Genomic DNA, 17,458 nt, shown 5'->3' on the forward strand with positions numbered 1-17,458 from the left:
TCCAAATATATTGTAATATTTTTCAGTGGATGGAGAGTTGTCACTAGTCCTCAAAAATAATTATTTTTTTTAGATTAGTATTTTTTAAACAGAGCAGCAATCCATACTGGGTACTAATTATTGGGTTTATTTGAAATTTTTATTGGACTTATTGTAGAGTGATTTAAATAATGGAAAAACCCCATAAGGCATTACAGAATATAAATGATATACCTGCATATGTTAAGTTGCCATAGTCAACAGCGCTCCTATATTAAGTAAAATGAACATCTTAGTAGGGATGCCGAACTCCGAATCCTTTATAAAAGATTTGTCTGAATACTGAATCAAATCCTAATTTGCATATGCTCATTTGGCTACAGAAGGGTTAAAGGTAGCTGTGAAAAATGTTCAACTTCCGTGTTTATGTGACAAAAAATCACGCGATATTAAGGATTTGGTTCGGCCAGGAGTATGGATTCGACGCATCCCTACATCTAAGTATCCACAATGGTAATATTTAATAAGGTCAGATAACACTAACATCATTAGGAGGCTACATAGAGATATACTGTACTTAGGTGTGAACCAAAAGGTTTGTCCCCAAAAATAAACATTGACTAAAGCACTCATCTTTTTCAACTGTCTTCTTGCTGTCATACACTTACAGGGAGTCAACACCTAGAGACATCTGGGAGGCTTTTGACCACCTTCCATTCCTGCCCAGCGATATTGCAGTGCTTCTTGAGGTTAAAAAGTAAATATAGGAGACTCAGAATATGGGAGGTTTTTTTTTCAACGGGAAAGTTAGAAAAGAAGAAACTTTCCTGCTACTGCAGGTGTCCTGGGCAGTCGGGAGCAAAACCACCCAATTATGCCTCAATATGCCCCTCTTCTGCCAAATATTCTGCCTGTCTATTTTCCTGCTCACTTTTGGATCCACAGTTCGGATTTGTTCTGTGAAAAAGACTAAAATGAATTTGGGAAAAAAAATAAATCAAATTTTAATCGGTGACTATTTGTAGAAATGAAGAGTTTTTTATTTGGTTATTGAGCAGCATCTACCGATTTGCAGGTGAGCAATAATCTGTATATGACTCTGGGAAGTTTTTACTTATTACTTCCGGCATACACTGGTTTCTAAATGTGCCAGCCATGCAGAGCTACTTATATATTGTTAATATAACTCCAAGGGTCAACTCACAACAGAAAAACTCACCAAATTTCTATTAATTTCTATGGGCTTTTTAGAAGTGTATTTATCAGTGGGTGAAGAGTTCTAATTTCACACTTTCATAAATCTGCCCCATATTGTCACCTTTAAGTGATGCAGGGTATAAAAGTATTTAGTTCTGATCATTTTTATGTCATGCTTTCATTGAAAATGAATTGGGAACCTTAAACTCTAGTAATATTTTACTGTAATACTAGAATGGTCGATTACATTTTTTATTTTTGGTATATGGAGGCAGGATATATATTTGGTCTAATACAGATTTACAGCGTAATAACACACCCTTGATTTGATTTGCATTTCAAGCTGCTCCTACAAATCCTTCAACAATTTTGGAATGCTATGATGGAAATGGCAGCAAATATCGTGGTACTGCATACATAACTGTCTCAGGAAAAAAATGCCAACCCTGGAATTCCCAGACACCTCACAAACACACAAAAATGCCTGATAATTTCCCAAATGCGTAAGTGCAACTTTAATATGTTCTTAGATAAAAATGTAATATGAATGTTATGATTTATGGTGCTCTCTCAGGATACCTGTAAAAAAACGTATCAGATAATGGCAACAGCCCCCATTAACCATGTGTAGTGATGAGCAAATTTTTAATCATGCATGGATTTACAGTAAAATTCCTGTTTTCACCATTGGTGGGGTTTTTTTTCCTAAATTTTGCCGCAAAAAAAAAAACCGCTGTGAACAGACACAGAGAAAAAATCCCATTGATTTTAATGTATTTTGTGTGGCAAAACCATAATAAAAAACATCCATTGACTTCAATGAATTTTACGTGAAATAAGGCCCATCGACTTCAATGTGTTTTGCAAATTTTTTGCCGTTTCGCAGCAGATTTGCTCAATACTAATTCCATGTAAACTTTGCTAAATAAATGTCCCACTTACATTGTATTTGAAAAAATATTAACACAAAGTTTTTATTGTGCTTGGTTTTTAGAGGTTTGGAACAAAATTACTGCAGGAATCCAGATGAGGATAAAGGCCCATGGTGTTATACCACAGATGCCAGTGTAAGATGGGAATATTGCAGTCTGAAAAAATGCTCTGAATTACCATCCACAGAACAAAGGCCAGTCCAGACAACAAAGATTACTACAATCACCACTAGCCCAGGTAACATCTAAGTACCTTACTTTAAACAGTGTTGGGAAATTGAATGTTTTTATTTTGAACTAGTTCTGTAAACACTAGGGCATCATAAGTTTACATATATATATATATATCACAATCACACGATCTGGAAGCACTCATGGAGAGAAGAAAATATGTTTATCAACAGTTTAACAGTTCACAGCATTTCGGTTCCCTTAGAAACATCATCAGGATGTCACCAGAAGACATAACAACAAATAAATATTCAGAGGAACCAATCAGTGACAAGTGCAAAAGTGCATCTAAACAATGCTAAATCCACACACATATATAAATGCATATCACCTGTACAATATTTTTTAAATTTTTTTATTTTTATTATTTATTTATTATTCGTGAAAAGGTGACCACATTTTATTTTAATTTGAGTTGAAGTTAAATTATTTGCCCCGTCAAAGTTACATAGGATTGAAAAAAGACCATCAAGTTCAAACCTTCCAAGTAAACCCAGCACCCACAAATCTATACTGAACTATCTGTACACTTGCATAAATAAACCATATCTACTAACATCAAAACTAACTGTAGATTTTAGTATCACAATAGCCTTAGATACTATGCTTGTTCAAAAACTCATCCAAGCCCCTCTTTAAGACATTAACAGGGCATTCCACAACCTCACTGCCCTTACCGTAAAAAAACACCTAAGCTGGTTCAAATGAAAGTTGCGTTCCTCTAATCTAAAGAGGTGGCCTCTGGTGTGCAGAACATCCCCTATCTGCCTATAATCCCCTCTAATGTACTTGTACAGAGTAATCATGTTCCCTCACAAGCGCCTTTTTTCCAGAGAAAACAACTCCAACCTTGACAGTCTAACCTCATAGTTTAAATCTTTCAACTACTTTATCAGTTTAGTTGCATGTTTCTGCACCCACTCCAGCTCATTAATATCCTTCTCAAGGGCTGGAGCCCAAAACTGCACTGCATATTCAAGGTGAAGTATCACCAAAGACCTATAAATAGGCAAAACTATGTTTTCATCCCTTAACTCAAGGGCAGTGGCAGACGGGGAGATCAGTTGCCCCGCAACAAATCTTCATTGGTGCGGGCGACTAATGCAATGCCATCCCACCGGCAAGAGTGGTGGGATGGCATACGCGTTGCTATGATTTGCCGAAGTTGCCTGAAGTTTCCTCCCAATGCAACGTGTATGCCATCCCACCGACGATTTACATTCTTGGGTTGGCATTGCAGGGAGATTAGTCGCCCGCAGCAATGAAGATTTGTTGCGGGGTGACTTAACTCCCCATCTGCCACTGCCCTTATACAAGACAGCTTTTTATTTGCTTTAGTAGCCACAGAATGACACTGCCTGGAATTAGACAACTTGTCATCAACAAAAATCCCCAGATCCTTTTCAAGAAAGGATCCCCCCAACACACTGCCATTCAGTGTATTACTCACGATTATATTATTTCTACCAAAGTACCTAAGTACTTCTACCTAGTATTTCTACCTAAGTAGCAGCATCCTGCATGGAACTTGTAGTTTTGAACAATTTAGTATCGTCAGCAAAAATAGAAACAGTACTTTCTATGACCACCTCCAGGTCATTAATAAACAAGTAAAAAAGCAGAAGACCAAGGACAGACCCCTGTGGTACTCCACTAACAACACCCAATTGCAAAACGTTCCATTTACCACCACTTTCTGTAATCTATCCTTCAGCCAATTTTCTATCCAATTACAAATATTATGTTCTAGGCCAATATTCCTCAATTTTAGCAATAACTTTCTGTGAGCTACTGTATCAAATGCTTTAGAAAAGTTCAAGTAGATGACATACACTGCCATTTCAGCATCGAGATTCACCTTCTCATAAAAGGCAACCAAATTAATCTGGCAAGATCTGTTATGCGTAAACCATGTTGGCACAAACTTATAGTATTGTGATTTGCAATGTATTCAAGTACCCTATCCCTTATTGCTGCTTCCAAAAGCTTTTCTACCTCTGATGTCAGACTAACAGGCCTATAGTTCTCAGGCTGAGAATGGGATCCCTTTTTGAATAACTACATTAGCAATTTGCTAGTCCTTCGGCACCATGCTAGACTTCAATGAATCTTTAGAAATAAGTGAAGAGGTTTGGCAATCACTGACCTAAGCGCGTTTAATACCCTGGGATGAATAACATCCGGTCCTGGACCTTTGTTTACCTTCTTACACATTCAAGTTTCTTTTGAATTTCCTCCTGAGTGACCCATGCATCAGTAGTTATATTACTAGAATTTGGTCTATTAAAATGGAAGCCTTGATTAGCTGGCTCCTCAGTTGTGTAGACTAATGAAAAATAAGAGTTCAATATTTCTGCTTTTTCACTGTTCTCATCAACAAAGTGACCCCCCCTGCAAAAATAAGGGTCCCATCCCTTCTTGCTTCAGTTTTTTTTTATACTATTTACATATTTCAAAAATATATATATATATATATTTTGCTCCTTGCCCCTTTGCTTCTTTATTTTAAAATGCCTGATAGCTTTTTTTTGCATGCTTTATTGGCTTCCTTGTACCTGATGACATTTTATGCTGTCCCAGCTAACTTGAATGCTTTAAAGGAGACATTTTATATAAAGTTCATAATCAGTTATAATATTAATCTTCCCTCAAAATGTGAAATGATGCAGAAAGAAAGATGTTTTGAAAGCATTTTACCTCCTAAAACTGTCATTATATGAGAGCTGCATACACAACCTCACAAGTCAGAAGCCAGAGCAAAATGAAAGATGGGAGTGTCGCTTCAGTCTCCTACAGGAAGTGGTCACAGCACTGATTGACAGGCTTTTCTCAACAGTAGCAGGGAAAAACCCTCCCAGTTTCTTCCTTCTGTGTCTCTCTGCTTGTGCCGGGGGGGGGGGGGGCGGAGAGAGTAGCGAGCAGAGCAGGAACGGACTTCCTATGACATTGCAAAGCCACGGCCACCCTATGCATGTTCACTGCACTTTAAGTTGCTCTGTTACTGAAGTCTATCAGGGTGGCAGCCCCAGCTACATACTGAAGAGTCTAAACCAGAAGCTTGTAAAAGGGCTGGAAAGAGCACAGTTTTCAAGCAGTTATGGACATATTTGAACCCAAAGGTATTAAAATAAAAGCAATTACTTTTATTTTACATTATTTTACATGGTTTAGTGCTTTGTAAAAATATATGGTATATGTCCCCTTTAAAATCAGTTTTTTTCTTACCAACCCCAACACTAAGGCCCCAATTCACTAAAGGGCGTTAATGCGTAATGCATACTTTTTGCGTAAAAAGGGCACGATAATTAAGTACCTATTCATCAAAGTCATTTTGCATGCGCTAATATGCATATTGCATGCTCAAAAAAACGCAAAGCGTTATTTCAATCAATCAATCGCACTGCGTTAGCAAATATTAACACATAAAAAAAATACTAACGCATGATTCACAAACACATATGAAGCATTAAACACGTGAAATATCGCTTTAATCTGTGCGAATATTAACACCTACTTGGGGTAGGCGGTACTTAAAGAACATTGTGGTGTGTGAGCGTTTGGCAACACAACATGGACTTTGCAGTGGAATTTTTTCAAGAATGTGTTCGCACTAGAGTGATGCATCCTCCAGTTTTAGGGGAAATGGTAATTTTCAGCACGTTAGTTTTCAGAAAGTAATGGTTATGTGCGGAAAAGCGTGCGCTAATATCATGTGCTGCGTAATATATAGCGTGCTGCGTCATATATCTCGCACGCTGCAAAATATTGCTTGAAAAGCTGTCATCACCAGATAAATACCACCAAGAACATCGCTTCTTAATTATGACAAGTGTCCTTTTAGTGAATTGTGCGTTAACGCATGCTATAAATAGCACTCGTTTTTGCACCCTTTAGTGAATCGACCCCTAAGACTTTTATTCAACCATAAAGGTTTGGCTCTGCAATGTCTTTCTTTGCTTTCAAGGGGAATGTACTGACATGTATACTTGTTAAGAAATATTTTAAAGATATACCATTTTCCTTCTGTGCTTAATCCTGTGAAAAGCCTTTGCCAGTTGATACATTGCAGAGATGTTCTTATACTGGCAAAGTCTGCACGTATAAAATTTAGTGTTTAGTTAATCCCTAATAGAGCTGTCTTTGCAACATTATGTCAAAGGAGACGATGTTATGATCACTATTCCCTAAATGCTTATCCACACAAATGTTAAAGATGAGTTCAGTATTATTAGATATTATCAGGTCCAAAAGTTAATCATTCCTAGTAGGTTCTTGAACTGCCTGAAATAAAAAGTTGTCATTTAGCATATTTACAAAGCTCTTTAGCAGGTAAACTGTATGCCCCCTCTCTCCTCCCCCATGACCCCTTGCTAATCCCACTGACAGGTGTACATTATCTTTTCCATAAAATTTTAGCTCACCCACCCCGCCCCTCTTGCCTAGTTTAAACACTCTTCCAGCCTTGAGCCATTCCTTACTCCAGCACAGTGGACCCCCTTCCATTGAGGTGCAATCTGTCACAACTATATAGATTGTACCCAAAAGAAAAGTCAGCCCAGCGCTCTAGGAACCCAAACTCTTCCTTCCTACACCAAGACGTTAGCCATGCATTTAGCTCCCTACGCTCCGGTAGTCTTCCTGAACTTGCACATGGCACAGGCAAAACTTCAGAAGAAATTACATTGGAGGACCTTTCCATAATCTTAGAGCCTAGATCCCTGAACTCACTCTTTAAGGTCCTCCACCTACCGTAAATGTTGTCATTAGTACTAATATGTACCAAGGCAATTGGGTCATACCCAGCCCTACAGAATAATTTGTCAACCCTAGCAACCACATGCCGAACCCTGGCACCAGGAAGACAGCAAACTGTTTAGTTGTAATGATCCAGTCAACAGATTACCCTGTCAAATTTCCTAATAATTGAATCCCCTATAACCACAATTTGTTAAGGCCTAGCTTTGCTCTCCTCCCCACCACTACTAGAAAAACTGATCTCCTGGCTCTTAGAGAGATCAGCCCCATCTAGAACTGACAGTCCAGAGTTCATGCCAGAGTTCTTCCTCCCTTTTTCTTTTTCCGCATTAGATTTTTTAACTGTCACCCACCTTACTGCCTCATCATCCTGCCGGTGTTCTCTTCCCCCAAACTATCTAAACCCCGCTCAGTGAGCAAGAGACTCCTATTAAGATTGTCAATCAAGCACAGTGTTGCAAATTGTTCCTCTAGTTCCTTGAGTCAAATCTTCAATATTGCTGCCACTCATTCTTCCAGTTACAGAAAACAGTTAAGCAAAATTAGGGAAAAAGACTTAGAATAAATAACAAACTTTGTACCTTGTTTTAAGCTCCTGTAGTTTGTAAGTCCTGCCTTTATAAATTCACATACAGAGCACCCACTTAAAGAGCAGCATCCACCAGAGCAAACTCCATTGTGCAACTAATCAAACCCCACCCACCTCAAACTGAGGGCAACTACAAAGTAATGCAACTTCCGGCAAACTTGCCTTATAGCCTTATAGTTCACCAAACTTTGTAATTTAACACCAAAAACAGCAAAAACTTTGACAAATTAAATCACAACAGTGAAATAAACACCAATTACTTTAAATAAAAGTTAATAAAATATACTTATCCTTTTTTTGGTTGATTTGAAAAAAGTTGCTTTAACCAGCCATTGTTAGGTTTTTTTTGCTTGAAATTATTGTTTTATTGCCATTGAGAATAGCATATTCGCTAAAAGCACTGTACAATACCTTTTGTATGTTATTTTAGTTATTATATTACATTTTTGGTGACTTTATTGTATCTTTAGCCATTTTAGCCATTTTTCAGTTCTGCATAGGTGGTGTTGGGCAGGAGCCAGCATGAGTATTTCTTTTGATTTTGTTTGCTTATTAATAATTTAACTACCCAGCACCCAAACAAGTGTTGCACTGCAAATCACTGCATATGTGGGTGGTGCACTCAAACTTTGCCTGCAAATTGAAATTACAAGTAAGATGGCAAGCAGCTGTTCTAAGGTTACCAGAGCTTGCAAGTGAAATCCACGGACAAAAAGTTTTTTGTGTAACGCTAAAATGTTCTTAAGCCACGCCACTGTTTGACCACTCCCACTCTAACCACACCCACATACAGCCACAATTTTTTTCTTCTTTTATGCTCTGACAACATATACCAGAATAAATAGAATGCCATCTTTACACTAAATGCCCACAAAACACACAAACAACACAGAATACTTAAATGCAGTTCCAACCTCATAATGAATCCCCCAAAATGCGTAGCTGTATAAATGCAATGCTAACTTCAAATTCAATGCCCACAGACTATTTACAAGCTCAAATGTTGATTAAGAAACCAGCAGTGGATGTGATGTGAAATACATAGCAGTTTGAAGAGGCAGAGGTTAACCCTTTCACTGCCAGCTGTTTTGGTCAAAGTGGAACTTGTATTGCCACACAGTTTTTTAACATTTTGCACTGTATCACTTTAGGGGCCTTTCCTTGGGGGGACTTTTAGTTTACCCAGGAAAACAATATATCGTTTTTTTCAGAACAACCTGAGCTTTCAAAATATGGTAGAATTTTTGTGTAATTCCAATTCCGTAACAAGATATATGCTTCTATGGGCCCTTGTCGCGATAAATAGCGTGCGCGTTATTCTCCGCATGCACGCTATTTATCGCATGCGCTAATTGTCGCGACATTATGCACGCGACAATCGTCAGCATAAAAATGGTGACATTTTGCCCTGGGAGAGCACAGAGTGCTAGAGAGTTGTTGTATAAATGTTTATTTGCAAAAAAACCCCCCAAAAAACTATAAAAATATAAGTAAGAAAAAAAAAGAAGTGTTAGAGATAATAAAATGGGGGGGGGGCATTTAAGAATATTTAGCCAAATACTTAGGGGTCCATTAGCTAAAGTGGCTTAAATTAAGTTAGAGATTTTAGACACAGAATAAATGGCAAATATGTTATGGGCACTTTATTAAACGGGGACAAATATAATATTGCAATTATTCTGGCAACAAAACATTGGATTGGCAGTTATCACACTCGCCAGAAAATACGCTACGTACTAATTAACGCAAGTTTTACTATTCAGCAAAATGGGCTAAAGACAAAATTGTTGCCAGAATATTTGCAAACATTTAAACCATATAGCATATTGATGCTGTTACTGATAAATGTAAGAGTGTAGGGGAAACTACATGAAAGTATAGAATACCATATCAAGGAAGGATAAATAATGACACATTACTCAGTTCAAAAGTAGAAAAATAATTTTTTTTACTTAAAATAAAAAATGGGGGGGGGGGGGAAACTTAGGGCTTGCTGCCCTTGAGTTCCTCAAAGTCACTCCTGAGTTCAGCAACTTCCCCCCGGAGCTGGGCCAGCTCAGCCTTCAGGTTGTCCAGGTCCTCCTGCATGGATGTTGTGGGCCTTCCTCGGCAGGAGAACCTGGTGGCTGGCATCCGGGGGGCTGGGGGGGGAACCCAAGGGCCGGGGAAAGTGGGCTCAAACTGGGGGAGGAGTAAAGGGGGGGGTGTCCGGGGCCTCCATGGCCTCCTCGGCCTCGGGGGTCTCCTCTGCCTCCTCAGCCTCTGGGGCCTCGGGGGCCTTGCTGGGTCCTGGGGCCTGGCTTGGTCCTGGGGCCTTGCTGGGTCCTGGGGCCTGGCTTGGTCCTCGGGCCTTGCTGGGTCCTGGGGCCTGGCTTGGTCCTGGGGCCTCGGGGGCCTGGGCAGGTCCCGGGGCCTGTTGAGCCTGGTCTGCCTGGGGTTGTGCTGCCTCCGGAGGGAGGAGAGGCGCAATGTCGATGTTGAGTTCTGTGAGACAGTATTGCAAGATGTTAGTTAAATCTATTATACATATATATATTCATACACAGAGGGCCACCATCCTAAATAACGGGGCCCCTCACAACAACATTTTTCTGTCTATGGGGGGTACTGTGTATGAGGCAATTGGGGGTACTGTTTATGGGGGCAATTGGGGGTACTTCATATGGGGGCACTGTGTGTGGGAGCTACTGTCTATGGGGGGTACTGTGTATGAGGCAATTGGGGGCACTTTGTGTGGAGGCTACTGTCTATGGGGGGTACTGTGTATGAGGCAATTGGGGGCACTGTGTGTGGGGGCTACTGTCTATGGGGGGTACTGTGTATGTGGCAATTGGGGGCACTGTGTGTGGGGGCTACTGTCTATAGGGGGTACTGTGTATGAGGCAATTGGGGGCACTTTGTGTGGGGGCTACTGTCTATAGGGGGTACTGTGTATGAGGCAATTGGGGGCACTTTGTGTGGGGGCTACTGTCTATGGGGGGTACTGTGTATGAGGCAATTGGGGGCACTTTGTGTGGGGGCTACTGTCTATGGGGGGTACTGTGTATGAGGCAATTGGGGGCACTTTGTGTGGGGACTACTGTTTATGGGGGGTACTGTGTATGAGGCAATTGGGGGCACTTTGTGTGGGGGCTACTGTTTATGGGGGGTACTGTGTATGAGGCAATTGGGGGCACTTTGTGTGGGGACTACTGTTTATGGGGGGTACTGTTTATGGGGGCAATTGGTTCTATTTTGGCCCCTATAGTAGGTGTTTTTTTTTAAATTATTTTATTTTTATGTCCGTAATATTTGGGGGAGGGGGCACCAAAGTGAATTTCTGCTTAGGGCACCCATTTGGCCAGCAGCGGCCCTGCCTCCTCCCACGCCCCCACTGGCCCCTCCCCCTGTGAACCCTCACATCAATCCAAAGGACACACAAACATTGTTAGCCAGGGCCCCCTAAAACATTTGTGGCCCTTCCCCCAAATGAGCCGCTCCCTGCTGCTTCCCCCCTGCTTTAAACTCATGTATGCATATGTATTTGAAAATGTGTGTGTATATATAAATATATATATACACAGGTATGGGATCCCTTATCCGGAAACCCGTTATCCAGAAAGCCCCAAACTACGGAAAGCCCGTCTCCCATAGACTCCATTTGAATCAAGTAATTCATAATTTAAAAACTGATTTCCTTTTTCTCTGTAGTAATTAAACAGCAACTTCCTTTATTGTGTATTTTATAAAAAACATGCATATATATACACACATATATATATATATATATATATATAGAGAGAGAGAGAGAGAGAGAGAGAGAGAGAGAGAGAGAGAGAGAGAGAGAGAGAGAGAGGAGAGAGAGAAAATACATTTCAAGTTCAAATTACTTGCTAAATCTTTTAAGAAACGTATTTTGTGTAAAACCATATTAAAGTAGAATAACTACCTCCAGCTATGTCAGCTATCTCCTGAAAGCTCCTGCACTTCAGGTCTGACCAAATCCGCTGGAGCTGGCGGAGGTCCATTATGAGGCAAAGGTCCCTGCGCAACCCAGCTATTAGGTTGCGCAGGATAGCCCTCTTCCTCTCATGGACCCCTATTGGCCCCAGCGGCAGCCTGTCATACCCTAAGCGCAGGAGGAACGCTATAATATAGCGCCTCTCCTCATTTAGCAGCTCTGACACCCCAGGCATGATGCTCTCAGTGTGGTGACAGCAGGCTCAATGACACAAAATGGCCACAAGTCGCACATGTCACGAGATTCCAAAATCGCCACAAAATGGCCGCAAATCGCGCGTGATTACGAAGTCGCGACAAATCGCCAACATATTCCTAGTAATGTATTTTGTGCGACTAAATATTTACCGCTATATAGTACTGTATAATATCGCGACTAAATTTTTACCGCTATAGTACTATATATTAGTAGCGAAATTCCATACATGCCAAGACTTTAGTAAAATTGAGTAAAAAGACACATACTTGAATAAATAACACTGTAAGTCCATATTTTATTGCAAAAAACTAATTTACTGTACTTTTCTATAATTTTTCGCCTGCCTGTAGTAGGTGTTATTTTTCGCATAGCCGAATGCGATATTTAGCGCGCCAAAGTTATAGTGAATCATGCGATCGTATTCTTTTCAGCGCGGAAATTAGCGCATGCGGTAAAACTAGCGCGAGAAATACCGCATGTGAAAATGACGACTTATCGCATGCGGTAATGCTGTAGTGAATCGCGCGCTAATTATCGCATCTTTTTTACCGCAAAAAAGCGTGCGATAATTTTTATCGAACTTTAGTGAATCAGGCCCTAAATGTCAATAAATGAAAATAACAACACATTTTTCATAATATAAACACACATACTAGAAACAAAAATTATTTTATGCACAAATATACAACTGATTTGGAAAGTCCCGTGTCTCCTGAACGTGTCAATACCAAATATATATAGTTTTCTATAGTGAGATTTCTCACTTGTATAGGTCAAAAACTCTCAGCAGTACACTACTAAATTTCCAAAGCACTGCCTCAGAAAGCTGCATACTTTAGATTTCAAGGCCAAAAATTCCACTAACATAAGGTTACAGATTCTGGGGAATCCAGAATAGGCACAACTGTCTGTCTACTCCAAACTATAAAGTTGCAATGCTTTCCTAAATTTATTGGTTTTTATCAAAATTTGTGAAATTTTTAAAAAATAGCTTCAAAGCTTCCAGGCTTTAGTATCTTATGTCCTACAGGTCATAAAGTAACCAAATAAAACACCCTAAATATGAATGCCAGGGGTCCACTGAACAGTTTGATGCCCAATATGTATAGGTTTACCTAAGTATGTGGCATGTAGGGGCCCCAATGTGAACATACCCCCATATGATCATTCATTTCTGTCATTTCAGCTCCAGCAAAATCAACACATTTACATCATTATATGTGGGATAAAGGTAGTAAAAAGTACACTCACCCCAGAAAGTCATATATTTTTGGAAAGTACACATTCCCCCGAATCTAAAATGTGTACCCATGTCTTTCTACTCCAAAGTACCAAGCCGCAAAGCTTTTCTAAAGTTAGCAACATTTCCAAAAATCCCATCAAAGCTTCCACTTTGCAGCATCTTATCTCCTACATAGTGATAGGTACCAAGATAAAACACCCTAAATTTGAATGCCAGGGGTCCACTGAACAGTTTGATGCCTAATATGTATAGGTTTACCTAAGTATGTGGCAGGTAGGGGCCCCAATGGGAACATACCCCTGTATGATCTATCATTTCAGCTCCTGCAAAATCAACACATTTACACCCTTTATGTGGGATAATGCTACAAAAAAGTACACTCACCCCAGAAAGCCATATATTTTTGGAAAGTACACATTCCCCCGAATCTATAATGGGTACACATTTCTTTTTGCTCCAAAGTACCAAGCCGTAAAGCTTTCCTAAGTTTGCAGATTTGTATGACATTTCAGGAAATCGCATAAAAATGTTGCACTTTGCCGCATTTATCTCTCACAATTTCTTGATAAGGATCAGATAAAGGCAAATTACCCCAAATAGGAACACCTAAGATCTACTGAACAGTTTGATGTCCAATATACATAGATATACCAAAGTCTGCGGTATGTAATGAACCCAAAATGAAAATAGCGCATATGGATTTCTCGCCTGCCAACTTAGCTTTTACATACAGAGCCCCCTGTCAGCGTATTATATGCCTTAACACCCCCCCTAACTATACAGTGACCCCCATAAAACCATATAGTTTTGGAAAGTACATATTCTGACAAATCCAACATGGGTAAAGGGTCCTTTCTACACCACAGTAACAATCTGCAAAGCTTTCCAAAAGTTATTGGTTTTTATGACATTTCAGAAAATCGCCTAAAAATGTTGCAATTTGCCGCATTTATCTCACACAATTTCTTGTGTACAAAGGCAAATTATCCCAAATAGGAACACCTGAGGTCTACTGAACAGTTTGATGCCCAATATGCATAGATATACGAAAGTCTATGGTAGGTACTGACCCCAAAATTAAAATAGCGCATATGGATTTCTCGCCTGCCAACTCAGCTTTTGCACACAGAGCCCCCTGTCAGCGTATTATGTGCCATAACACTCCCCTAACTATACAGAGACACCCAGAAAACCATATATTTTTGGAAAGTACACATTCTGATGAATTCAAAATTGGTATATTTTTGTATACCAAAGTTACACACGACAAAGCTATGCTAAAAACAGATCCGGTACACTTATACAGGGATAAAAATGCAATAAAACCACAAAAATTGTGCAAATCAGTGAAACAACAAAATAAGTCACATGACAGTGTAATTAGTGCTCAGAATATCTGATCCAATAGTCACACTGTCAAAATAAACAGGTTTTATGGAAAAGAAACTAAAAACAAAGTGGTAAAAAAAAAAGTGTTTGTGTATACATGTGTGTACATATGTAAAAGTTGTGTGACAGTGTGTAAGTGTGTATATGAGTGTATATGAGTGTATATAAGTGTGCAAAATGAAAAAAAAAACAAAAAAAATGAAAACGGCTAAATTGTGTGCTGTAAGTGTGTGTAAATGTATGTAAGTGTGTATAAATGTATATAAATGTGTGTGTAAGTGTGTAACTGCAAAAAACCCCCCAAAAAAACCCACCTTACCTGTCCTGAAGCACCGATTGCTTGGCTCTGTCCTCCACACTGCAGTCCGGCAGGAACTCAGTAGGCGGCGGCGCTAGGGGGAAGGAGGAAGCAGGAATATGCAATCGCGTCTGCTGCGTCCTGCGACCGACATGACAGCCCCTCTGGCTCCTTGCCCAGGGGGCTGTCATCGCTAGATACTCTCTGCAGTGGCGGCACATGCCGCCGCTGCAGAGAGTAGCCTTTATTTGCCAATGACGTATGAGACACGCCGTTGGCAGTTAAAGCCTTTTTCTGCCACAATGTATCTCATACGTTGTTGGCAGAAAAAAAGGTAAAAGGAGAAGAAAAGTCAGTAGGGGTTACCAAAATGTTAGGCACACCCCAGTGATTTAATCACTTACTTGAAACTCCCGACCAGGGCTGATGTAAGAAAAAACTGCACAGGCCGGAGTGTATGCGACAAAGCAATCCTCTTCCTTCTTCTGTCTTCACACTTGCGCAGTTGGTTGAAAAGCCAAACTTGAAAAGCTGGAGAAGGAAGAGGATCGCTCCTCTGCACTAACAGGGGGCAGGGTTTCAGGTAAGTGATTACAGTCACTGTGGGGTGCCTAACATCGCCCCCCCCCCCCAGTGATTTAGCCTTTTTTCTGCTACAGACTGATAAACCCAGTGTCCAGTTACACATCACTTCTCAAAACCATTGTTCCTGAGCAATCGTTGCTGCCAGTATATTTTTTTGCTGAAGTACTGTATTTTTCCGGTATACAAGACGACTGGGCGTATAAGATGACCCCTAACTTTTGAAGTTAAAATATCCTCAATCTCCCCCCCCGCAGCGTCCTAAAGCTCGTCCTCCCCCAACATCATCCAGCTACCCCTAGCATCCTCCCCAACATCATCCAGCTCCCCTAGCATCCTCCCCAACATCATCCAGCTCCCCCCAACATCCTCCCCCACATACTTCAGCTCCTCCAGCATCCTCCACCACCCCTACCGCTCGCCTGCTGCGTCCGACTGCTTCATCTGGCTTTAAAGGTAATGGCTTCATCCACCACCCCTCCCGCTCGCCTGCTGCTTCCTCCGGCTGCTTAGGTTGCGCCCCGTGCGTGCTGATGTCACGGGGCGCAACCAATAAAATTAACCGCTGACCACCTTTAAAGCGTTACAGGCTCATTGGTGGTCAGCGGTTAATTTTATTGGTTGCGCCCCGTGCGTACGCATGACGTCATCACGCACGGGGCGCAACCTAAGCAGCCGGAGGAAGCAGCAGGCGAGCAGGAGGGGTGGTGGATGAAGCCATTACCTTTAAAGCTGGATGAAGCAGCCGGAGGAAACAGCCGGACGCAGCAGGGGAGCGGGAGGGGTGGTGGAGGACGATGGGGGGGCCATTCGATTCGGAGTACCCGGCGTATAAGACGACCCCCGACTTTGGCACAGATTTTTCAGGGTTAAAATGTTGTCTTGATGCTCTGCATCAATTTGTGATGCTTCCTCTGCACAGGGCTACGTATGTGTCCAAACTGAATTCCAAGAGGTCCACGGTCCCCATCCCCTGAAGAAGTCACATTTACTGACTAAACGCATATAAACACATAGGGTGGAGGTATGAGTCTACACACACCAAGGGGCAGATTTATCAAAATGTGAGTTTAGAGCTTAATACATAAAAAGTTAAACTCACCCACATTCGATTAATTTTTATGGGATTTTTAGATACATATTTATCAATGGGTGAAAATAAAAGTTCACTACTTGATAAATGCTCTTCTTAAAATCCCATAGGAATGAAAAGAACATGGGTGAGTTTTTATGTATTAAAGGAACAGTAACACCAAAAAAACAAAAGCATATAAAAGTAATTACAATAAAATGTACTGTTAAAAGTTGTGTGCTTGCCTCAGAAACACTACTATAGTTTATATAAACAAAGCTACTGTGTAGTCACGGGGACAGCCATTTAAGGGAGAAAAGGCACACAGGCCCGGATTTGTGGCGGCACAAACACAGGGGCGGCATGCCGCCCTGCCGCAGTCAAATTTTCAAATTTTTCTCCCATAGGACATCTTGACATCTCAAGTCTTTGAGAAAGGCTGCTGAAGCAGCTGAAACGTTAGATGTTTGAATAAACTCCTTTGTTCACCTAACACCTGAGAGTGCGAGACATTTTCTCTAGCTATATTATATATATATATATTTATAAACTGCAATAGTTCAGCACTCCTTAGCAAATAACTACCTGACCCAAGTGCTACCGATTCAGGCAATTTAAATAAAGTCCAAAGGTATAGCAGTGCACACCGGGAATCCTTTAAAAATTAACTTTTATTGAAGTATATAAAACTTAGTACATGTAAAGATAGGTCAACCTTTCGGGCCCCCATGTTGGGCCTTTGTCAAGACCTTAAACAATAGCAGAGCGATGGCCATCCATACGCAGCCTCAAGGTTTGATCTGTCTTTCCTATATATGACAAACCACAAGGACAGGTGATCAGGTAAATCACAAAAGATGTAGTACAGGTATTGTGATGTCTTATAGTGAGACGCTTACCTGTTTGTGGGTGTAAAAAAGTCGCATCTGGGGTCATATACCTACAAGAACTGCAATTAGGGCATTAAAAACATCCAGGTTTGTTACTTCGTAA

At 40.7% G+C, this 17,458-nt stretch overlaps 1 protein-coding gene across 1 annotated transcript in view; it reads left to right on the forward strand.

Moving 5' to 3' along the window:
- Positions 1–17,458, forward strand: part of plg (plasminogen) — a 186,876-nt gene that overhangs the window by 88,895 nt on the left and 80,523 nt on the right. Inside the window, exons 10-11 of the mRNA XM_002938570.5 lie at positions 1,520–1,679; positions 2,171–2,346. Of these exons, the coding sequence (XP_002938616.2) occupies positions 1,520–1,679; positions 2,171–2,346 (336 nt within the window). The remainder of the gene's footprint in view (positions 1–1,519; positions 1,680–2,170; positions 2,347–17,458) is intronic.

This window comes from Xenopus tropicalis, chromosome 5 (genome assembly GCF_000004195.4).
Source record: "Xenopus tropicalis strain Nigerian chromosome 5, UCB_Xtro_10.0, whole genome shotgun sequence".
Lineage (NCBI taxonomy): Eukaryota > Metazoa > Chordata > Amphibia > Anura > Pipidae > Xenopus > Xenopus tropicalis.